This window comes from Metopolophium dirhodum, chromosome 1 (assembly GCF_019925205.1).
Source record: "Metopolophium dirhodum isolate CAU chromosome 1, ASM1992520v1, whole genome shotgun sequence".
NCBI classification, from domain to species: Eukaryota; Metazoa; Arthropoda; class Insecta; order Hemiptera; family Aphididae; genus Metopolophium; species Metopolophium dirhodum.
Window position 1 is genome coordinate 36187891 of NC_083560.1, and position 26742 is coordinate 36214632.

Below are 26742 nucleotides of genomic sequence, written 5' to 3' on the forward strand. Positions count from 1 at the left end.
TTTTACAGACTATGGTTAATATGGTTAATGTTTCAAAAATATCACACAAGGAGCGCTCATTAGTTCTTCATTATATGATAATGCAATTATGAGAGGGTCCATTTATTTGAGAGAGAGAGAGAGTTGTGCAACCAGTATAATATCTACAACCGTGGTCGGTAGCACGCTTCGGCGCATAGATAATAGAAGAATCTATTATCTTCTATTATCTATGATTTGGCGTGTTCTGGCCTCGTACCTATGTGATTACGTCGCGTTTAATACATTTTGAGGTTTGAGTGGTTCGATTCTAATGTCGCTATAATCTGTGACGTGTAGTACACGGTCAGAAATGTCGGCCGATCGCAGAACTTCTGGGTAGTTTTCCGACGAACATTTCTTAGACTCGTCGTAAACACGACTGACGACTGTGTCCGACAGCTGCCAAACGAAATACCTATAGTCCAATAATTGGTGCACATTATATGTGTCACCCGATAAGACTGCACCCACTACCAATACTGAAACATCATCGATTTTAAGACTGACGGAAAAACAATTTGTACAAGTATGTATAGTTCATAGTTTTTTTATATAGCGTGGTCACTAGCTCTCCGCTCTCTATCAGAAAACATCCTTTGACGACACTTGACGCTGTTTATTATTTAGGATTTAAGCGACTGTGGATATGAACTAAAATTATATAGGCAGGTACCTACATGTTAAATAAAACAAATTAATCAATTGTAAATAGTTGTCGCTTGTGTTGAAACTAGGTACAATGTATTTTGTAATAACTAATCACTACTCATAAAAAGTAGGTAGGTACCTAATTATAAGTGTACAATGGTGGAAATAACCCCATACAAAAAATAATCAATAAATGTAGGACAACGTTTATACACTCAACATATATTATACAGAAGTAAAAATACAAGTTTTTAATATTAGATAAAAATATATGTAAATATATTATAATATAACATTAAAATGAGTAAATGGTAATACAAGTACATACCTAGTTTTAAATAATATAATTATGTAGGTTTAATATTCTATAAATATATGTATAATATCCAAGGCTGGGCAAGTTAACTATTTTTTTTTAACTTATTAAGTTAAGTTAAAGTAGAAAAATGTAAGTTAAGCTTAAAGTTAAAAGTGACCTTTATTTTTTTTTTTCACGTCTAAAAGTTACAAGTTAATTAAACAAAAAAAGTACCTAACTAAATTTAGTTAAAAATTAGTTACTTTTTTTCATATAAAACTAAAAATTATACCTACCTTTTTAAAAGCTAACATTTAACATAGTAATTTGATAAATGTCTTATAATTTTAAATTAAGAGGACGTGATACCCGCATTTGTTGTCTCCGTCTTACAAGTGTGTAACATAGCAAATTCTACGCTCAGCAGAACACGTGTAGCTTAAAAATTAAAGTGAATTGACCTCTTATAAAATCTAAAGGTAAGATTATTATCTAGACAACCTCTTGGGCTTTTTAATATATTTTAATTTTAAAGCGAGTTATGATTATTTTAAAATTATAATTGTTTGTACATCTTAAAGTACTCATAACTCACTTCAAAATTAAAATATACTAAAAAGCCCATGAGGTTGTCTAGATAATAATCTTACCTTTAGGTTTTATAAGAGGTCAATTTACTCTAATATAATTAACTGAGCTACACGTGTTTTGTTAAGCGTAAAATGTCCTATATTATGCACTTATAAGACGGAGACAACACATGCGGGTATCACGTTTAATGTTCGTATTAAAATTAATAACTGTAGGTACTTATATACTTTTATCACTAGTAAAATCCAACAAAATAATTAAATTATTTGTATGTCTTAGTTGACGTAATGGTCCACTATACTAAAATATATTAGAATAATCAAATGAATTATTACAATATAATTAATTGGTTACACAGCTGACAGCTTCACAGACAGCAATATAAAAACAAGATTGTGAAAAATAATTTGGTCGTTACACAGTTGACAAACTATTTGTTCTTAACTATATGTCCATTGTTAAAATCTATATGTAGTACATACAGTCTTTGCAAGCGAATTTCAAACTTTTGTTTATTCTAGGACGGAAGCATCGGGTGGTTTATTTGAAAATATAATTTAACGCATAGAAAGCTTATCAATTTTCAGACCGGCGGGGATGGATCTGTAACAGGCTACTGGAAAAATAACATATAAATGACATATAATATACCCGTTACAGCGTATCACTTTTAATCAGCAATAGTCTTTGTTTTAAGAATTTCAACTGTAATTCAATCTAAATTATGTAAAATACTAAGTTGATTTAACATGAGCATTAAGGTTAATGAACTATCTTAGGAATTTATGTAGTTATAAATTATATTGAACTACCTATATTTTTATCAACATTAATAATTATAGAATACCTATAACTAGTTAGTTATTATATAATGTTGACAATGGTTTAAAATTATTTAAATAATACATATTATGTATAGTTTATTGGGTTAATTAATTTATCAAGGTATCTACATTTAAATAACGTTTTAATCCGCAGTTTCCAGGCTTCATACTACCGGAGTTCATGAATTTTATACAAATTATAAATTTTATACACGCCGGTTACATACATTTAATATTTATAATGAGAACCATGTGCGGGCCGTGGGTTGCCGACCCTTGGTATAATATATGTACTACTTGTGGTATAGCAGGTAATAATTACTAATTATCAATTACCTATTTAAAACCTAGTTTAAAACTTTTGAAATCAAAAATTAAAATAATAAAAATACCTAATTGAATTTGAACTCCAGAATCCCATACCATTCTCTTACATTTTAGTCTCTCAGATATCATCCCATAATTTTCCCTACTAAACTAATTGATTTAATAGACCAATTCTTCTGAAGGGTTTCATCATTTGATTACTTATTATTATTTATTATGTATATTTATATAAACTAATACTTATAAAATAAGCTATGTAGGTAATTGTGTACTTTTTTTCATCATATTATCATGTTTGCATATTAAGGTAGCATCCAAAACATATTGTGATGCACTTCTGTACATACAAATTTGTGCTCTATTAATAAAAAATGACAATAAAAATTAAATTTTATATTAAAAAGTATCAAACTTAATTTTGCTTAAAATGTTTGAATCATTAGTAGATTCAAGCACCTAGTTATTAATTTCCATCTAAATTTGAACTGGAATTTCTCACAATTCTAAGGCAGTGACAATTTTTAATAATTCATCACTTACAAATTTTTACCCTAGAGTGCTAAGACTGGGCTTTTAGAATTTTGTTTGATTAAGAGGACATTGTACCCGCATGTGTTATCTCCATCTTACACAGATCCATCCAGGATTTTTATTATATTTTAATTTTAAAGCGAGTTATGAGTATTTTAAAATTGTAAATTGTTTGTACATATTAAATTACTCATAATTCGCTTTTAAATTTAAATATAATAAAAAGCCGATGAGATTGTCTAGACAATAATATAACCTATCGAGAGTGATCTAACACAGAAAATTTTCTTACCTAAACATTTGATAATAGGTCTATTCACTCTAATATCAAAACTAACAGCACACTATTGAAATGATTGAACGGAAATTTGCATGCTATCTTGGGTTAATATTTTATTCATTTTAGATTTAGATTTTCTATTTGTAATACAACCTTTCATATACTTAAGTAGGTATCTAATTGATTTTTGCCAGGCTATATCATTTTGATTTGTTGTACATTACTATGATGATTGATTTAGAACATGGATGGCCAACCCAAATGATCTTGCGGGCCACTTTGTAAATACATCACAACCTGCGGGCCACATATAGGGTTGCCAAAAAAAAAAAAAAAGGTCATCAGCCCAAAATATTAATATAAGTAATCACATATTTTATTCAAAATAAAATTAGGCCACATATAAAAATATGAAAGTATTTAAAAGCTATAAGCTGGTGTCTACTCGTATATATACTTTTATCAGATTAGATTAGAATTATTACTTTTGTTGCTATTACGTACGTTGTTAATAATACAGATACCGCGTTGCACGGGCATTCCAGAATATTCTATCGGCGCAAAAATATTTTTTTTTGTAAAAATTTGATAAATGTCGCGGGCCGCAAAACTTTCCAAGGCGGGCCACATGCGGCCCGCGGGGTGGCCATCCCTGATTTAGAAAGTATTACATTGTCGGTAATTAACTATTAGAGTATTATAAAGTAAAATGTTTAATGTATATTATATGTCTAATAATATTCTTAATATTCTGTTAATTATTGTTAAGTTAGTTATCATATATAACTTAGAAAATGACATTATTTTTTTTCTAGATAAGATGCTTGTCTGTTTTCTTTGTGATTTGTACATTGAACGTACACGGGTGTGTTTAAACATTACACCACGTCATAGTAACTTACCATACCCGGAAAATTTGTTGAGTTTATGGGAGATGAATTTGTGGTTATTGTGAACTCCGCGGATTACATGTGCAAGAAACGTACCTCACTTTTGACTTATATGGACAAGTTGGAAAATGATCTGAAACTTGTTAAAATGCAATGTTGTCATATATACAAAAGAAATATGGAATATTGCCTCCTGATTGAGCTGTTAACGGTGTTGAGGTAAGGATAGAACCTAATTAGAAACAAGCTACATAATATTAGGTTGTTTTATAAAAAAAATAGTTTAGCGTAAAGTACCTAGTGGTCTGATAGTAGGAGTTTCCCCTACTGTGATTAAGGCTGCTGTAGTTACTCCGGTCCAGACTCCATTAAAATTGTTATAAACACAACAGTAGCAGCAGCAACAACAACCACAACCAACGCAACAAGAAAGCGTTAAAAAAATGAAAATATACAAGTGGGGTTCTTGAACATTCCAATCGAAAGAGCTTGGTCATGTTTGGTATGTACATTATATAATATTATTTAAAGTTATTGTTTATATTTTAATTTTAGATTCCACATGCGCATTTATACAAACATAAAGGAGCCTGACAAACTTATTTTTAATCAATCAGCGGTTAAAGCATTAACTCGGGTAAGAAGGAGAAAAAAAATATGATTATCTACTCTATTAATTTAGTATAAGACCAATTAATATTTTTGCAGTACATATTTTAATTTAGTTGACACTTTCATTACTACTTTTTCACTTCACAATTTTCAATTATAATATAATATGTTAATGCTGTTAATTACACTAAATTGTATTTTGAATCATTGAACCTTGTTACTGTGTTACAAAGACAAATTTTCATTATAAATATCCTATTTTGTTTCATAAGATCATAATTTAAAAATATATATTATTGTACTAATGTTTTTATTTGTTGACTTTTAAGAGAATGTCGGCGTATTTTTTTTTCTCCCTGATACACCCGCAATATAACAAATTTTATGATCAATATAATGATCTTAATCATATTAATTTTTATAGTTAGAGCGAAATGACCTCATATAATATTTGAAAGTAAGATTTATCTCTAGGGCATCTTATTGGCTTTTTAATAAATTTAAATTTTAAAACGAGCTATGAGTATTTTAAAATTGTAAATTGTTTGTAGAACTTAAAATATTCATAACATTCTTTAAAATTAAAAAATAATTAAAGGTCTACGAGGGGTCCTAAATATTAATCTTACCTTCAATTTTTTTATGTGGTAATGTCAATCTTATTTTAGAGAATAATATAATAAAGATCATTATTGTAAATGTAAAATTTGCCATGTTGCTTGTGGGTGAGGGAGAAAACAAAATGCAATGACATCCTGTTAATTGTAAAAAAATATATTTCAATATTAATTTTTTGTAACTCATTTACTATTATTATAAATGTAACGTTTATACAAAATGAACTTACATTTCATATGTAATATAATCAATAATAATTATATAAAAATATATATAATAACAGCGGCTAGAATTATTAATATTTGTTTCTCAGTCTTAAAAGTATTTATTCATTTATTTTTAGTTAAAATTATTAATTTAATACTAATGTTATGGTTATGAGTAGAAATAATGTAATAACTTTTAAAATAGGTGTCAACTATTGATAAGACATTACAATATAAATTATATTTTATATTTAAATAGTATCAAACTTAAATTTGCTTTAAACGTTTGAACCATTAGTATATTTGAGTACCTGGTTGTTAATTTCCACCTACATTTGAACTGGAATTTCTCAAAATTCTAAGGCATATGACAATTTAAAAAAATTCATCACTACTAAATTTCTACCCTAGAATGCACGCTTAATGGTCTAAAAGGCTGGGCTTTTAGAATTTTATTTGATTAAGAGGACATTGTATCCGCATATGTTGTCTTCATCTTACACGCATATGGGATTTTTATTATATTTTAATTTTAAAGCGAGTTATGAGTATTATAAATTGTAAATTGTTTGTACATCTTAAATTACTCATAACTCAATTTAAAATTAAAATATAATTAAAAGCCAATGAGATTGTCTAGATAATAATATGACCTAACGAAAGTGATTTAACTCAGATAATGTTCCTACCTAAACATTGATATTAGGTCTATTCACTCTAGTATCAAAACTAATAGCACACTATTGAAATTAGTGAACAAAAATTTGATGTTGTACGTGTGTAAAACAGACACGAAACATGTGAGTACGACATCCTCTTAAGTTTCACAAATTCATAATATTTACTATGATAAATTACTATTTTCTATATATTATTTAAGAAACTAAAATAAGAATACAACTCTCCACTGTATAGGATCAGATGTCTGTATCTTAGAAATGTTCAAAGTGCATTTCCAATAAAATTAATTTAAAAGACTTAAGCTAACTGTGACATTTATAAACTATTTAATATTATGATATCTCAAATATAAATTATTTTTTAACTTATTATTGTGAGTGGTGACTTGTGAGATTATTGCTTTGATACCGGTGAACCGTACAGTTTAATTTACGGTCATAAACACTGCATGCATGTATTCTTGAGAATATTTTTGGCGCATGCTATCTTGGGTTAATATTTTATTCATTTTAGATTTCGATTTTCTATTTGTAATACAACCATTCTTATACTTAAGTAGGTATCTAATTAATTTTTTCTAGGCCATATCATTTTGGTTTGTTGTACATTACAATGATGAATGATTTAGAAAGTATTACATTGTTGGTAAATAATTATTAGAGTATTATAAAGTAAAATAGTAATAATTATTAGAGTATTATAAAGTAAAATGTTTAATGTATATTATATATCTAATAATATTCTTAATATTCTGTTAATTATTGTTAAGTTAGTTATCATATATAACTTAGAAAATGACATTATTTTTTTTCTAGATAAGATGCTTGTCTGTTTTCTTTGTGATTTGTACATTGAACGTACACGGGTGTGTTTAAACATTACACCACGTCATAGTAACTTACCATACCCGGAAAATTTGTTGAGTTTATGGGAGATGAATTTGTGGTTATTGTGAACTCCGCGGATTACATGTGCAAGAAACGTACCTCACTTTTGACTTATATGGACAAGTTGGAAAATGATCTGAAACTTGTTAAAATGCAATGTTGTCATACATACAAAAGAAATATAGAATATTGCCTCCTGATTGAGCTTTTAAGGGTGTTGATGTAAGTATAGAACATAATTAAAAACAAGCTACATAATATTAGGTTGTTATATAAAAAAATACCATAGAATCTATGGCATAGATGGACATTTGTATACTAGGTTTATTCTAAATTTCTAGAAGTAATATAATATTTTGATTTTATAATAATGTGGTATTATATAAATGTGTGAGTACTCTTTTGACAAACAGTGATCTAAAAGTTTTGCTAATTCTATTGTTTGAAAATGATACAAATTTTACAATTTTTAAGTTTCCCAGTTACATTAAATGTATTAAGGTTAATTATTTGCATAGTCATAAAAAAAATAAATTGTCTTGACATTTTAACTTTGCATCAAATATCTATTCTACATACCTAATGTACTTATTCCTACAAGAACTAGGTATTACTAATATTAGTCATTCTGCCTACTTAAGTTTTAAAAACCCCTATAAAAAGTAAAAACATAGTACATTTGCATACATACATAAGTACATACCTATTTGATATATTTATTATTATATTATTTTATATTTCAGCGCTTATGAATGATAAAAAGTTTAATTGGTCTAATGTTCTAGGCAGGTCCATCGTTTTAAGCATTACCTAATACCTATGTTGTATGCGCGTGTAAACTCAATTGACTTTGAAAACTGGTTGAAACAAGGTAATTTAGTTTGGGGGGTACAAAGACGTGTTCCACTAAAATTGAAGGACAACAAAGACTCATCCTTAGCGCGTACCCCGTGTTCTAACGGTGTTGGAAGCACCGTACATAACTCCATTAGCCAAAGCTTTCATCTCGGCTGATAATAGTAGGTAGGTACTACTGAACCCCTACCCCTCCCCACTTATCACCAAACCCTTGTGGAGATAATCAATATTTCATATTGTATATCTGCAGATATTGTTGATGTTCCAAGATCTCGCCAAACTACTTCACGGCTAGACAGGGCGTGGACACGCTGGTGAGGGGCATCAAGTTTGTGTTGGAAATGGCCCAGAACGCGTCTCTCCGCGAGTTCGACGCATCTGCACGACGCACCGTTCCCCAGTTGTCAGACCTTGCCGTGGCACTCACACGCCTACTGGGTATGTATAGTCTGGCACTACACCGTGACCACTACCACCCGGTCGGTACCGCCAAGATGAGTCCCAAATGGGATAAGACCGCCGTGGTGGACACTGAACCCAATGCTCCAGGTGTACGGCGTCTACAAGCTCCAGGTGGAAGACTCGTCCATCATGCCCACGCCGATGGCCACCTAGACCAACGCGTCATAATGATCGCTGAGAAGACCGCAGACATGATCAAGGACACATGGCGTGACGCGTTACCGCGATATAGCTATAATAATAAGATCGAACTGTACTCGAGGATATACCACAGAATATATTAATGATAATACAATTATTAATTTAATTTTTTTTTTTTTTAATCGCATATATTTTTATAATACTATTTAAGATTATGTCAGCCAACTATTTGTTATCTCTCTTTAGCCCATACAGAAATACGAAATTAGACATATTTACTCACTTATTTTTTTTTATGTTTTTGAGTGATCATAGAGTAAAATTCCCCATAACAAAAATAATTTCTAGTAATATTATATGTAGGTATTGGCATTAAGTCAAAATGAATAGGACCTCACATCTAATAACTTATGGTCTTATATAGTTGATCTTACTAGGGCAGTGGTCTCAAACTTAAATTACCAGCAGGCCATATATTTATATATCAAAGATTTGCGGGCAAAACATTGTCGTCAACCTTTTTTTTTTTACTTGTGTCTATAAAATTTTATAATTTATATAGATATAACGATCTGCGAGTTATGTACACGGTACACAGACGAAGTTCACCTAAACTTAATACTAATTATGACAAATCACAAAATAAAATTGTTTTTTAGTGCGTTGCGATAACTAGGAATGATAAAAATTATCTTATTGACAAGATATTAATTGTATCGTATTTTTTAAAAATAATAAACATTATTGTTTATAACAGCAAAAATAAAATTATTTTTAAGTTATATTCAAAAAAATTCAAATAGATAAAGAGAGAACAACTTCTGTACCTAGGTTAATGTTTGAAATATGTTGAAGTAAAAGAGTCCGAATATTTTTTATCCAAAAAAAACATTAAAAAATACCATAGGTAAATAATAAAATCATATAAATTCAAGTTATTTATTGTAAATACCTACTAGAAGAACAGACACTAGGTACATAGACATACATAACATACGTACTACTCAAAAATATATGACAAATATTGAACCTTATAAATTTAAATTTAAAAAATATATTTTTAATATTGAGGTATAATACAATTTTTATATGAAAATGCATTTCCTATACTTCGATCTATAATCAAAATTCTAAGTTTAAGTTTAATTTATTTCAATGTTTTGTACGTTATGTAAAAAAATATTGTATTGCATTCTAGTACAACCCTAACATTTTAAATTTAACTTTTGGAGACCCAAAAAAATACAAAAAATCATAATTGCAAACTCAACATTCATTTATTTATTATTATCATCAAATTGGTAGAGATGTATATTTACTATATTTATTTATTTATCTATTTGTTCTGAAATACTTTAATAAAATGTATTATATTAATTGTATTATAAAAATGAATTTATTAATTGTTTCAAATGTAACATGGAATTAATTTATTAATTTATATTTAATCTTAATGACTTCCTTGATGCTGAACACTTTCCACAAGTTCGACACGATATGCGATGTTCATCAAGTTTAAATGGGTTTTATTATTAGAATATTTCAGGAATTTTTTTTTTCGAAAATATAATAATATGTAAATTGTAAGTAATAATTTTGCGACCCACGATAAAAACTTTGGCGACCCTAATTTAAGTCGCAACCCGTGGTTGGGAATCGCTGATATAGGTGTATAGGTGATAGGAACATAAATATCATTGGTAATTTATTACAATATAATAACAATATATTACAGACTAAATGGATTCTTCTTACTGATTAATGTGTAGGTATACAAGACTTTCCAATAATAAAATACTTTCTTGTATTAATTATGATGTTTCTAAAATGTAATAGTAACCTTATAGATAATACTGAAACCGGTATTCTCAAAATTACTCTCTTATGTCCTGGGATGACTGTATCTTTTTACAGAGTGATTTTGATCGGTTCACTCAGTGGTTTTATTTACTAGAGTTATCTTTTAATGTTTCTAAATGTAAGACCATGACTTTTGCCAGGATTCAGTCCACTGTCAAATATGTTTATCATCTCAGACCTACTTCTATTTCTTGTTCTAATGACTGTGTAACTGATCTAGGATTTATTTTTAGTAGTGATCTTGATCCTAGATCCCACATTGAGCATATTTGTTGTAAGGTTTCTAAAACTCTGGGGTTTGTATTCAGATTATGTAGGGACTTTCGGTTAGGTCTATCATACAAGGTGCTTTATTGTGCACTTGTTCGCCCTATTGTTGAGTATGGTGCCGTTATTTGGAATCCTCACGACCTCAATGACTCTCTTAGGCTTTAAAGTGTTCAGCGTAAATTTATGAGATATTCTAGTTTTAGATTGAATATCCCCTGTGAACCCCATAACTATGGACCAGTTGCTTCTCAACTAGGGCTAGTTTCACTGGCTGAGCGTAGACGAATCTCGGGAATTGAGTTCCTGAATAGTTTGTTACAAGGTAATATCGACTCTCCCTATTTGCTTTCCTTAATTTGTTTTAGAGTTCCTCAACGTCATTCCCGATCTATTGCTCCTTTTTATGTTCCTTTCGCCTCCACTAATTACCTTAAAAAAGAGCCTATTACACGTAAGATATCTAATGCCAATGTTCACCCTTCGTTTCTTCTATGCCTATAATTTACTGTATATCTATTAATTTATTATTATATCATTATTCGTACAATTAATGTGTAACTATATAATGTATAATGTGTATATAAGTTCAATGGGTTTATCCCGTATATTTAATAAATTTTTTTTTTTTTTTTTAATAGAATTCATTTATTACATATAAAATAAAATAAAACGGCTTCAATTTTCTTCAACAATGCCTCGTTTGATGGGAAAGTGAATCTAGTCGGTGGAGCTCAAAATTAAATAGTTTTCTAAAGCGCTGGGGAAAACAACATAAAAATTAAGGAAAAACGGGAATTTTTTTCAAATTCAATTTATGACAAAATCGTTTAGTGTCATTCTAAAAAAAAATGAATTTATATACATGAAATTTTCACTGAATGTTTATATTCGCAATTTCTATACACGATAAAATTTTCAAAATATATTGATTTGGTTTGACCTATCTACGAATATTTTCAGATTTCAATTTTTTCAATTTTTTTTTTATAATTATTGTCAATAAAATATAATTTGTTGGGTAAAAAAGCTTGACAATTTAAAACAAGGCTTCTATGATATTGCTACAATAACATTTGAAATACATATATTAAAAATTCTTAGTAACAGTTTTTTTGAGTGAAGAATTCATAAAAATGTTTCCTTTTAAATCTGAGATTTAAAAATGTAATATAAGATTCCTCATATTTACAAGTAAATCAAATTACATTTTTATGATTGTTTGAAGTTGATATTTTTACAATATTGGATATTTACTCGATTTCTCATGTAGCGGTTTTGCTATTATGTTGTAATTCAAAAACGAATATCTGTAAATACATAAAAATGTCACCGATGTTTATATTTTCATTTTCTATACACAATAAAATTTTCAAAGTACTTTGATATGTTTTGAACTGTCTACGGACATTGTCAGATATCAATTTTTAGTTTTTTTTTTTATAATTGTCGATAAAATTTTATTGATCGGGTAAAAAGGCGTGATAATTTAATTCAAAGCTCCCGATATATTTTTACAATAGTAGTTGAAAAATATTAAAAATACATATGCACAATTATTTTTTATAAGCATTTAAAGTTCGAATTTCGACAACATTAATCAAATTGAAAATTCAATAATTATTATGTAGTTAAAAATTATAAAATGTTCAACTTTTATAGCTAATGATTGATAATTTAAAAAACAATGTTTCACGTAAAAAGGTCTTACATAAATTGCTTTATTCACAATAATATCATCAAAATATATAATTAGTAATATCATATCACTGTACAGCAGAGCGTCACCCACTTACCCACCTTTTTATTTTTCATTAAATATTATATAATTATTATAAATAAATGAAAAAAAAAATGAAAAAAAATACTTCACAAAAATAATTTGTTTGCATTTGTGGTTCAAATTGCCCGCCATTATATCTACTACAATTATAAACAGAAACGCTAACGTTACGACGGTTGAGAGAAACTTACGGTATGGTGTGGCCCCACTGTCTGTTGCCGTTGACTCGTCTTTTTTATGGCATCGCCGCGTAGTGTTTTGTTGTCACAGTTCGTTCGTTCGCATTTCTAAATTGTGATTGTGTAATATTTATATTGTTGTAAAAGTTGTTACTGAGTACTTACTTAATAATCTAGAATAACACTAAATATTTTTTTACGTTTTTCTACGCTGTTCGCAGCTCGCTTGGATTGAATTCGCTCGGTAGCATGCTTCGCGGTTCGCGCATAGATAACAGAAAATAATAGATTCATTATCTTCTATTATTTATGCTTCGGCGTGTGCAGCTGCTGGCTGCGTATATGATTACGTTGCGTTTAATATATTTTGAGGTTAGAGTAGTTCGATTCTAATGTCGCTATAATCTGTGAGTTGTGACGTGTAGTTCATGGTCAGTTCTGTCGGTAGGTCGCAGAACATCTGGAAAGTTTTCCGACGAACATTTCTTAGTCTAGTCGTAAACACGACTGACGAGTAGGTCCGACAGCTGCGAAAACGAAATACCTATAGTTCAATTGGTGCACGTAATACGGGCCACCCGATAAATTGTTAAAAACACAACAGCAGCAGCAACAACAACAACCACCAACACAATAAGAAAGCGCTAACAAAATGAAAATATTCAAGTGTGGCTCTTGTACATTCCAATTGAATGTGCAAGGTCGTTTTCGGTATGTACCTTATTTAATATTTTTTTTTAAGTTATTGATAATATTTTAACTTTAGATTTCACGTGAGCTATCATACGAACAAAAAGGAGCCTGAAAAACCTATGAATAATCAACCAGTGGCTAAAGCATTACATCCGGTAAGAATCAGATAAAAATATGATATTTTACTATATTAAACTTTAATGAAATTTTACTATATCTTTTACTAAATTAATTACTAAAATTAGAGCGAAATGACCTCTTATAATATTTGAATTTAAGATTATTATCTAGGGCATCTCATAGGCTTTTTATTATATTTTAATTTTACAATGAGCTATGAGTATTTTAAAATTGTAAATTTTTTGTACAACTGTAACGAACCCAATAATACACATAATATATTATTGTGATCGTTTCGCCATCGGCTACATTTAGCAACATAAAGACTAGATAAACAATAGCACATAGAAATTCGGCTAAATAAATCAAAGTCATACATCCTTTAGAAAACCTATGAGAATATAATGAGAGGGCAATGCGATATTGAAACCGCATTTCAATAGGTCCTACAACGTCACTTGAATCATAAATGTATGAATATAATATTTAGATATTGTTCTAGGATATACATATATACATATATATAATGCATAGTATCTAAATAGTGACGGATGCCATATCATATATTGCAAAACACGATAACAGGTCACGATCCGTGGAATAACCAGGCGTGGGAATGTATTAATGATTAATTAAACAACGTCCTGCGAAATCCACAGATAAGTCGATAGACTAGGGGGAAGTAGGAGAGCAGGAGGCCCTATAAAACCAGACCCGAAACGGCCTGTAGATTAGACGTGTGACACCACAGTATAGACGAGCACCTTCGCGAAAGACAACATATCAACTTAGTCGAATTAGACTTAGAATATTTTATGCAGAAGAATTCAATAAACAACTTAAACTTTCAACCAGTCTAATTATTTCGTCAACTCTACCTAAGAAATCCTCTACCAACAGTCTTGCTACCTGCAAATTATTAATTAAGCAGTTATCCTAATTGCTAGTTTATAACACAACCTTCAATATTTATAACTTGCTTTAAAATTAAAATATAATAAAAAGCCTAAATGATAATCTTATGTTCAAATTTTAGATTCTGAGTGAAGCGATGAATGTATTGATTTTATAATGTGTGTTTTTTTTCATATTATTTTATTTTTGTGTCTGTCGACTGTCATCACCTTTTAGGACAGTAAAAACGCTTGGATTTTCTTCAACAGTAACTTTTCTGATAGGAAAGTGAATCTAGTTGGTACATTGGGGGGGGGGGGGGGGGGGTCAAAAGTAAACATTTCCTAGTAGTTTTCGAAAGTGACATGAAAAACAAAAGAAAAAAACGGGATATTTTACGCAAAATCTGTTTTCGAGAAAATCGATTTTGGTTTTTTTTGGTTTTTGGTGCAATTCTAAAACAAAAGACCTTAGGTAGCATGCAATTTTGACTGAATGTTTATATTAGTATTTTCTATACACCATAACATTTTCCAAATATTTTGACTTAGTTTGAGCTGTTTATGGAAATTTTAAGTTTTTTTCTATAAATATCAATAAAATTTTATTTGTTGGTTAAAAAAGCTTGGAAATTTAATAGAAGGCTCCTAGAATATTGTTTCAAAGGCAGGCAGATGAAAAAAATTAAAAATCCATTCACAATTTTTTTATAAGCATTTAAAGTTCAGATATTGACAAAATACGTAAAAATGACGAAAATTTGTAAATTATTTTGAGTTAGAAATTCATAAAAAATTTTCTTTTTAAATCTAATATTTGAAAATATAATACAAGATTCCTCATAAGTTTGTCTACCTTTATCAAAAAATAAATTTGTTTTCAAAAAAGTCAAATTAAATTTTTATGAGCGTTTGAAATTTAAATTTTTGCAATATTTGATATTAACTCGATTTCTCATGTAATGATTTTCTTATTTTGTTGTAATTAAAAAACGAATGACTGTAGATACTTGGAAATTTCACAGAATGTTTATATTAGCATTTCTATACACGATAAATTTTGAAAATAATTTGACTCATTTTGAACTGTTAACGGATATTGTCAGTTTTCAATATTTTTAGTTTTTTTTTCTATAAATATCAATAAAATTTTATTTTTTGGGTAATGAAGCGTGAAAAATTAATGCAAGGCTCCTGATATAATGTTACAATAGCAGTTGAATAATATTAAAAATACATAGGCAAAGTTTTTTTTAAAAGCATTTAAAGTTTGAATTTTGACAAAATTTAATAATTATTTTGTAGCTGGAAATTTATAAAATGTTCAACTTTTATTGCTAAGGATTGTAAATTTAAAACAAAGTTCCACGTAAATAAGTTATATATAAATTACTTTACTCACAATAATATCATCAAATATACTTTGTAATATCATAGGCTGACTGGCCGTTTTCACTCAGAATCGTTTTTCTTATACAATGATATTATATCATTGAATTCAAATTTAACACTATCCATTAAAGTGACCCACTTGTCACCTACTGTACGGCAGAGTGACATACACTTTTTTATGTTGTAATTTCACTCTAATTCTAGAAATTAATATGATAATGATTATTATTTTAAACGTAAAATCTGCTATGTTGTTTATGGGTGAGGGACAAAAAAAATGCGCTGACATCCTCTTAATTGTAAAAGAATTACTTTCAATATTAATTTTATGTAACTCATTTACTATTATTATAAATGCAGTTAATTATATGAGACACAATTTCGATTTTATCTCTTAATTTATATAAATTTAACTATATTAAATATTTAATTTAAATTAGGTACCGCAACTGATGATACAAATTTACAGATGTGAGGTATGTTCTAAATTCTTCGATAGTCGAATTTATTACCTTCAAAAACACTTAACTCAGCCAAAAGCTCCCATCAAGAAATTCCAGATAGTGTTGAGAAAGAAGTTGATGAAGACAATGCAAATGTGGAAAACAAAATGGGAGACTTGGACACAGACATCTAATAACAGTGGGAATACACAAAGCAAAGATTAAGATTTATACAACTTATTTAATAGTTAGTAATCAATTTTATATGTATAAGCTCCCGTTTCATAATTTAAAAATTATTATTCCAATAAGGTTTTTTTTCTAATATTTTGTTTTAATAACTTTTACGTGGCAAAAATTAGGAGACTGTATTATTTATTAAAATATTAGTAATTAAGCCACTATTTTTTTTTTTTACAAATTATCAAGGTAAGGAGTACATTTAGAAACGACATAAAAAAAAATTTATAGACTTTGAAATACAAAAAAACAATTATATTAAATAAATTACTTAAATTATACAATTAATGATGGTCAATTTAAATCAAATAAACATAATGCAATGTAGTTAAAATGAATTGCCTAACAGTAGTTAGTATTTACACACATAGAAGTAATTTATTGTTTGATACTTATGATTTAAGCTATTACATCTGTAAAGTAAATATTTAATACTAATAATTATTTCATGATAATCAGATAATATTCCGATAGTAAAACTTATATTTGTAACAATACATAAAAAATTATATATTATGTCTAGTAGTTTTTGTTTATTGTTTTCAAAATGTGTAGGTTGGATTAGCATACTGAATAGTATTCTCAATGTTATTATGTTTGTTAATTATTTATAAGCTTTCAGCTTCATCCTTGATATTTAGGTAAATATTTATTAGTATTCATGAAGGTATAATATAGTCTTTCCTTAAGGTATTTATTAGGACACGATCAGAGGCATAAAACATGAATGAATCTTTGTAATAGTTTTAATAATCTTAGCTTAATCAATACATTTTGTAGGTTACATTATATTACATTAACGTAAAGTACTAAACTTAAAAATCAATCACTTAGTTATATATATAAAAAAAAAATTTTAATTTAAACCCAAAAAAAATATTGATTTATTCTTTTCTAGCATAGTTATTTACTTTAGATTAGCTTAAAATACTGAAAAGTATTCTTGAACATTGTTTGCCTATTACTTTTAAGACAAATTCAAACGCATTTATATATGCTTGGATCATTGTCATAGTTTAAATTATCTTAGGTTAGTTAATGATTGTCCTATTATAACTGCATTTGCATATATTTAATATGATTAAATATGTAGGTAACGTATAAAAAAATTGAAAAATATAAAATTTTAATAAAACATATTTTAGTTTTTTGAATTTATGCCATTGGTTTATTATTAGTATGCTATTACATCCCGAAAGTAAATATTTTATACTAATAAATATTTCATGATTGTGTGAGAATGTTCTGATTATTTTTAAGACAAATTTCTGAGGCACAAAATATGCATGAATATTTGTCATAGTTTTTATAATCTCAGCTTAATCAATAAATTTCCCAAAAAACATTAAATTACATTAGTGTAAAGTATTAAAGTAGGTACTAAATATTAAATTCATAGTTATATAAAAAAAATTTAATAATAAAAAAAAAGTATTTATTTGTATCTAGTTTAGTTCTTACATCCTTGATATTTAAGTAAATATTTATTAGTATAAATGAATTAATTAGTATTCATGAAAGCGGAAGTGCATTATAATATTTTTAAAGACAAGTTCATTGGCATAAAATATGCTTGAATCACTGTCATAGTTTTCTAGAGTATTCTCAAAGTTATAATGTTTGTTCATTCTTTGTAAGCTTTTAGGTACTTCCTTGATATTTAAGATATTTATTAGTTTTAAATGAAAAGGTTGTATAAATTGTATCTATTAATTATTAAGACAAGTTCAGAGGCATAAAATATGCATGAATCTTTGTCATAGTTTTAATAATCTTAGCTTATTCAATAATTTTATTAAAAAACATTAAATTACATTAGTGTACAGTACTAAGGTACTAAAAATAATTACATAGAAATATAAAAAAAAATTAAAAAATTAAAATCCAAAAAAAAATTACTTATTAGTATCTAGTTAAGTTCTTAATTTTTTATTATTATTTTCAAAATGTATAGGTTAGCTTAGTATATTGAATAGTATTCTCAATGTTTTAATATCTGTTCATTATTTGTAAGCTTTTAGCTTCATCCTAGATATTTAAGTAAATATTTATTAGTATTAAATGAATGAATTAATATTCATGCAGGTTGTATACATAGCCATTATATTATTTATTAAGACAAGTTCAGAAGCACAAAATATGCATGAATCCTTGTCATAGTTTTAATTATCTTAGCTTAATCATTAATTCTATTAGGTAACATTAAATTACATAAGTGTACAGTACTAAAGTACTAAAAAATGAATACATAGTAAAATAAAAAAAATTTAAAAATAAAAAAAAAGTATTTATTAGTATCTAGTTTATTTCTTACGTCCTTGATGTTTTAGTAAATAATTAGTAGTATTAACTATTAAATGAATTCATTAGTATTCATGAAGGTTGGAAAAATTGTATCTATTAATGATTAAGACAAGTTCAGAGGCATAAAATATGCATGAATCTTTGTCATAGTTTTAATAATCTTAGCTTAATCAATAATTTTATTAGAAAACATTAAATAACATTAGTGTACAGTACTAAAGTACTAATAATAATTACATAAAAATATAAAAAAAAATTAAAAAATTAAAATCCAAAAAATAATTTACTTATTAGTATCTAGTTTAGTTCTTAATTTTTATTATTATTTTCAAAATTTATAGGTTAGCTTAGTATATTGAATAGTATTCTCAATGTTATAATGTCTGTTCATTATTTGTAAGCTTTTAGTTTCATCCTAGATATTTAAGTAAATATTTATTAGTATTAAATTAATTAATTAATATTCATGCAGGTTGTATACATGGCCATTCTATTATTTATTAAGACAAGTAGTATATTAATTTTATTAGGTAACATTAAATTACATTAAAGTACCAAAAATTAAAAATGTGGTTATATAAAAATTAAAATATAAAAAAAATGTATCTATTAGTATCTAATATAGTTCTTACATCCTTGATATTTAAGTAAATAATAATTAGTATTAAATGAATTCATTAGTATTCATGAGGAGTAGATAAATTTGATCTGTTAATTTTAAGACAAGTTCAGAGGCATAAAATATGCACAAATCTTTGTCATAGTTTTAATTATCTTAGATTGATCAATTATTGTTGTAACATAACTATATTTACATATATACAGTGAAGTTATACAATTAAATGTGTAGGTACTATAAAAAAAAATTATAAAAATATAAAATTTAAAAAAATTTATATTTTAGGTTGTCGCATTTATGATGTTTGTTCATTATTTGTAAGCTTTTAGGTACTTCCTTGATATTTAAAATGTTTATTATAAAAAAAAAGTATTCATGAAGGTTGTATACATGTTCATACTATTATATATTAAGACAAGTTCAGCGGCATAATTTATGAATGAATCTTTGTCATAGTTGTAATAATCTTAGCTTAATCAATAATTTTATTATTTAACATTAAATTACATTAGTTTGCAGTACTAAAATACTAAAATTTAAATATGTAGTAATTAAAAAAAATCATTTAAAAATCAAACCCCAAAAAAATGTACTTATTAGTTCTTAATTTTGATTATTTTTTTCAAAATGTTTATGTTAGCTTAGTAATTAATTATTTTTGTTCATTATTTTTAATTTATTATATGCTTAATGTTTAAGTTAATATTTTATAATTATCACAATTTTGATTTAAAATACTGTTATTTATTAATATTTTTGGAAATGTGTGGACTTTCATCTGAATATGCATAAGTCTTTGTCATAGTTCATAATTAATTTAACCTTTATTAATTATTATGTAATTGTGGTAACTTAAATAGGTTTTTACGTACATAACATATATATCCGTGTCTTGGTCATAGCTTTTATATGATTTCTTTAGTTAGTAAAATAAAAAATATATTTTTACAATTCAAACCATAACCTTTACCGTTGATTTATAGATTCCAAAATATATTGCAAAATATTTTTATTATAACTTTACATTTTGTATTTTATAAGTTTATTGTACCTGCATCAATAATATTCGGAATTTGATTTATATAACATAAAAACAATTGCATATTTTTTCAATTTTTGCACTATAAAGAAAACATTATTTGACGTAAAACAAATTTAAAAATTTATTTTAAGCGATCTAGTTTAAGAGTTGTAAACAAATAATAATATTTGGTGATTTGTAATATTATATTATTCTTTTTATATATCTTAATCAAATTTCTTAAATAAACTTCACTTTAATAATTTGAAATAACTTGTTGTTTGTTATATTATAATATTGTATTTGTATTCTATATAAAAATAATATAATCAATAAATTACTAGTCTTGATGGTCGGTACCCATCTAGATGATTCGTAATCATAATTGTGGGGTGTCAATGCAAAACGTATTGTATTTTTGTCAAAATGGAGTTATATTTTGAAACATATATTTGAAATGGTGGCGGGTCGATCATCAGATTAGATAAAAACGTACTATTTCACATTCGAAAACCGATTTTTAAATAGTCAATTGAAGCAAAACGTACTATTAGCACAATATAAATTTTGTCAAAATGAACTATTTACTGTTTGAAGATGAACATACTATTTGTAATAGATTCCGTAATAAAAATTTAAAAACTGTTGTCAGAACGTGATAATTAGGTACATCAAATTTTTCCAAAATGTACTATTTCCATCCATTTGTTGATGTAAAACATAATATTTTCAAAAACTATTGTTTCTTAAAACTGTTTTATTTTGCAACATTTTATAAAAATTGATAGTTTTGATATGTGATAAAGGTTTTTTGTTAAACATATTATCGACTAACCAACCTAAATTACAAAAAAAAAAAAATATTACTTTATAACTTTGAAACATTAATTATTATGCGTGCCAAAACTTGGTTGTTATGTTGAAACAATGAAATTTTGATTACATACCTATATTTTATTTTTGGTGTACTTGCCGTATTCTTGCTATTTGCTATTATACTAAAATTGTATTTTATACATAACATTTACTATGTCAAAAATAATCAAATTGATGATGGACAAGGCGAAAAACAAGGTAAGCATGGTACCTAAACACCTACAGGCTACAGCTAGAAACACTGTATATTATACTACTTGAAAAATAACATAGTTAAATGTCAGAACATTTAATCTTTTGTATACCACCAATCCTTTAATAATTTTTATTGTTTTTTTCATAAAACCTGATCGGCAATTTGAACACAACCAAATTGTTGTTGTAGTAATTTACTACTGCTACTCTGTAAACTCACTTGGCTCTGCCAGCAACTGCCTGGAAATCTATTGCTGCTCGACAGTGGCAAATTACGATAATTTTTTTTCCAATATTGAATATAACAAAATATTTTTCATGGCACGCTCAAGCAAAAAAAAAAAAAGTTTATTTTTGGCACGTAGTGTTCAAAAGGTTTGTCACTACTGATATATAGACTAGCTGTAGTGTGTGTCATACACTCCTACTTGCACGTATCACATGCACAAAGGATTGTATTTCGAAGACAAGTTGGTGGAGTAAACTGTGAAAGGTTCCGAGCCTGCAAAAATATGTAATCGTTACTTACTTGAGTTATTTAGGACCGTTGAGCCATGGTGTTTTAGTAATCGAGGGAGAAGACATTTGTTTTTAAATTTCACAACTGTGGACTGTTCAAAGATTATTCTAAAAATAAGTGATATCATAAAACAAAATACGAATACAAAATATTTAAAATCTTTAAAATGTGTTATATTGTTACATTATAGATAGGTATATGCTGCTGTTATAAACCCATTTCATTAGTTATATAAGTATTTGTAATATAAGCATTTCTTTGACATATATATTATGTAACCATGTATTCGCCGTAGAAACAAGCCTGGCCGGCGTATGGCATTCTGCTGCATGGGCACTTTTGAGCCACAACGGGCTCGCCCGACCGCGCTCGTCCCCAAGGCGAGTCAGTCATTGTCAGTCCAACAGAGCCTCCACAAATCCGTGTATTTTTGTATTAACATAGTGTTCAAATAAAGTATAGTGGTTAACTACCTCACTGCGTGTTTCATTTATTTAGTTGTGTAGACGTACATAACACTGCCGTAATCGCATATTTGAGAATTCCGTAGGATGTCACACGACATGAGTATATATCACGGGATAATATAGCGTCCTGGAAGCTTATGTTGGGACAACGGGACATACTTTTGGAATACGGTACTTTTCCGTATAATACGGAACATCTGGCCACCCTAATTATAGCCAAATATATTAAAACTGCCTAAATGTTTGCATAGGTTAATAAATTGTACAATTTATTATATTACTAAATTTTTAAACAAATGCATATGATGTTGACATTGTATATAACCACACAAGTCTCTTTTCAATCTGACCCTGCTGTTGCCACAGATATCTATATAGTACTAGATAGCGAATTCCCACCGTGAATTTAAGCATCAAAGTCGGGGGGCAATCGCATGGCATTTCATATAACAAATATAAGATTAATTACGATTTATTTTGTATTTTATTTTATTATTTCTAAACCTTTAGTTTTAAAAACCAAAAAATATTTTATATAAGTCTTTTTACATTTACTATTTTATTTTACCATTAAAAACGATGTTGTTCCTAATACATTTTGTATAATGAATGAAATGTTTTCCCCCCGAGAAAATGGCGGTTGTCGATAGCTGAGCTTCTCTTGATAACAATGTAAATTATATAGGAGTACCTTATCTAGTTAGTGTATAGATATCTGTGGCTGTTGCTGCTGATTGCGTTGTATTTTACAATAATGTTTAACTTTAATCTCACAAAAAACAATACATTAAAATAAAACTTTTCGTTTGTATACCGATGTATTAAACAAATGTTTAGTATATTGGTTTCTACTTTTTACCTATAGTATATTGAACACAGATAAGACAAAAGAGATTCTATTTTTTAAGCGAGTTTTTATCAAAACATTAAATTGAAGGTTTTATTCTATTCATTAAATATCTTTCATAAATTCATCAAAACCTTCAAGTTTTATTCTATTCATTAGACGTATGCGGAAATAAATATAATTTTTGTAGCCCGGTGCGATTTTTTTGAAGCTCATAATACTAAGAAGTATATCAAGATCGTTTCAAGTCACCTCGATTGATGGTACCTATTAAAACGATATTGATTATTTCGTGTTGTTTTGCCATTTGGGTTCACGCCGTTCACGGCCATTGTTAACGGCCTATATAAAACGTCGTCCGATATCCACCTCAAAATTCGTGTGTTGGTGACTACATATTTTGTGCTTCGTCCGTTTACATGGGTACCCTATCTACCCTACCCTACCTACTATAAATGCAACTATGCAAAGTGTCCATTTGCTTACTTGCGCAAATGCGTAATTATATGTTTATGACGTTGGTTTTCATGCTATATGGCATATTATGTATAGCTATTGACAAATTGAAACCGTCGCCGTCATTCTTATTATTATTGTCAACAAAGCCTATTATAGTCTTGTTGGTAGTAATAACATACACCTATATTTAATAACTTACGATAAAACATATATTAATTCAATCAATTTTAAATACAGATACTTTCAAAAAAGTATTCAAATACTGAGCCCGAGTAGTTTTTTCAAATGTATTTGAGTACTTACAAAGTAAAAATAGTATTTTTTACTCAAATACTTTTACTCGACTTTTGAGTACTAGTCAAAAGTTTCTTAATATAATAGTAATGTCAACATATAGTAAAACTAACCATTGTAACTATTTACTAAAATAATTTTCTTAAAAACAAAATGATATATTTACAAATTTGAACCAATTTGAAATCTTAAAAAATAAATATAAATGTTCCAAACTTTCTTATTTAATAACAATTACACAATTATACAGCAAACGTAAATACAAATAAAAATTTGCGCCTTATTAATAAATGTTTTTTTTTTGTAAAAAATATCCAGTGACATAAGAGAATAAGACATTTATATTTTAACAGATAAACCTATACATATATATTAATGTATACCTATAATATATTAATAATATCTATTCCTTTAAATCATACTATCTTGACTAATAAATATATTATACATATATATTACAGATGATGTATTTCTGTCACCGCTATAACAACAGATACTAAAAATCCGCCAGAATATATAATAGATAATATGGTACGGAACCATTCGTGCGTTTATAATTATCTGTTCCTTTTAGTATAATTAGAGTTTTTCGATGAAAAATAAAAATAAAATGTTTATTATATCTAAAAGTTTATAGTTGTCAAATTCCAAGTGAACATTTTTAAAAGTTTGTTAGTTGTATAAAACAAAGAAAATATGTAACATATTTACATATAATTTATAAGTTGTTTAACAAATCTATAATATAACAAATTTAAACATTGCCTTTTAACTCTTAAGTTACAAACTCATAAACCAACTCAACATCATAACATATTGTTGAGAGCCGTGGCTCTGCGAATACATATTATACTACATTATAATTATATGAATTATATTCACAATGTATATAGACATAAACCACTCTTATAATAGTCGTATACAAAATATGATCTAAGTATTAAATAAAAGAGTCCAGAGCACCTTCACATAATCACATCACTCAGTCACATACACACACATATACGACTTTTGTACACTTAATAATTACTGAAAATATACACTATTATTTCATTTACTGGTTGAAATTGACTTCAACTTTATTTTAATAGCATTTGGAGTTTCTAGTGAATATAAAAAATGTATAGCTCACTGCTATTTTTATCTGCTTTATCATAGGTATTAGCAAATGCTATATAATCTGAGCTATGCTCATAAGTTTTTCAAAATTTGTTCAACTCGTCAATAATCGTTTTTACCACGTTTAATCGTCGCGGATCCGTCCTTTTTTTCTCGCCCGAGTCACTACTCTCGCCGCCCACACAACTGGCAACCAGTGTTTAGAGTGTCTGGAAAATTTGTCGGTTTTTCGATTTCCAACAATAAACCTATATATACAACAAACAATATCGCGCTATATAGACTATGAATATTATAAAACATATACAAAATGGTAGCTACATATTATTATTATATAGGTATCTGTCGTAACTAAAATCTGTTCGGGAAATGGTACATTATACTATGGTAATAACTAACAAGTCTAGGAAAGCGCTTTTTCACTCTAAAACTGATATTAGATAATACTATGGTCAGACCCAAACAGACGTACTGCATGATCGTTCGTGTCATCAATCTTCCTCTTTCGTCTTACGGTTTTACAACGAATATTGGCTTAAGTCCAGCACTCCAGCATACCGGCATTTAGATAGCTGTAGTTATAAGTTAGCTGTAGCTGTAAGTTATAATTTTCGAGTTATAACTTCAAAGTAAATTTAGAAATAAGGAATACAAAACAAATTTACTTTTCAAAATTGAAATCGAGCTACTGGAAGTATGTTTAATTTTCTTTCGCTTATTGAGCTAAATGTATGCAAAATATGGTTGCTCCAGCCCCCTTAATAAATTAACAATTATTCCCAAATATATCGCCAAAATAAAATATTTTGATAAATTAAAATTTTAAATTGACAAATTAATGATCCTCCAATATACAAAGCAAGAAGATTCTTCAGACAGTTGCGCATCAGGCAGTGAAAAAATGAATATGAACATAAGTTTTTCATGTGAAACGTCTGTTAAAAATTCCATGTTTTTAAATCTGATATACATTATAAAAGTGTATGTATATAGTTAACAACTTCAGTTATGGTTGTAGAGAATAATCAAAACAAATTACATTTTGGCTATTGAGAATCGAGATGTACTTACTTTACTCCTACCTACCTCCTTTTTGTAGAATTAAAACAATTAAATAGAATTAAAAACAATGAATAAAATGTGAATATAATATGAGCACAGAGATGTTTAAGATTTTAAAATTGGTTTCATTATTTGACACAATATTTATTATTTTTTTATTTATTGCAGTAAATAACTTTCGACAAAATTGATTTTGGTTTTTGGTGTAACTCTA

General features: G+C 27.5%; 2 protein-coding genes across 4 annotated transcripts; both read left to right on the forward strand.

Moving 5' to 3' along the window:
- Positions 1 to 124: 124 nt before the first annotated feature.
- LOC132934824 (uncharacterized) lies at positions 125 to 7585 on the forward strand. 3 transcript variants are annotated; one of them, XR_009663088.1, is made up of 5 exons: positions 125 to 547; positions 4336 to 4629; positions 4693 to 4912; positions 4966 to 5047; positions 7343 to 7585. XR_009663088.1 is itself a non-coding variant. In XM_061001203.1 (4 exons), exons 2-4 carry the CDS (start codon positions 4448 to 4450, stop codon positions 7400 to 7402), a joined length of 324 nt encoding a protein of 107 aa, XP_060857186.1. In that variant the 5' UTR covers positions 125 to 547; positions 4336 to 4447; the 3' UTR covers positions 7403 to 7585. The 3 variants fall into 3 exon arrangements, 1 of the variants encoding a protein (XP_060857186.1); XR_009663089.1 differs by having other exon boundaries at positions 4726 to 4912; XM_061001203.1 differs by lacking the exon at positions 4693 to 4912.
- A 5493-nt stretch (positions 7586 to 13078) lies between these two features.
- On the forward strand, positions 13079 to 17216 carry LOC132934823 (uncharacterized). Its single transcript, XM_061001202.1, has 3 exons — positions 13079 to 13675; positions 13731 to 13812; positions 16503 to 17216. Exons 1-3 carry the CDS (start codon positions 13617 to 13619, stop codon positions 16728 to 16730), a joined length of 369 nt encoding a protein of 122 aa, XP_060857185.1. The 5' UTR covers positions 13079 to 13616; the 3' UTR covers positions 16731 to 17216.
- Positions 17217 to 26742: the final 9526 nt, after the last annotated feature.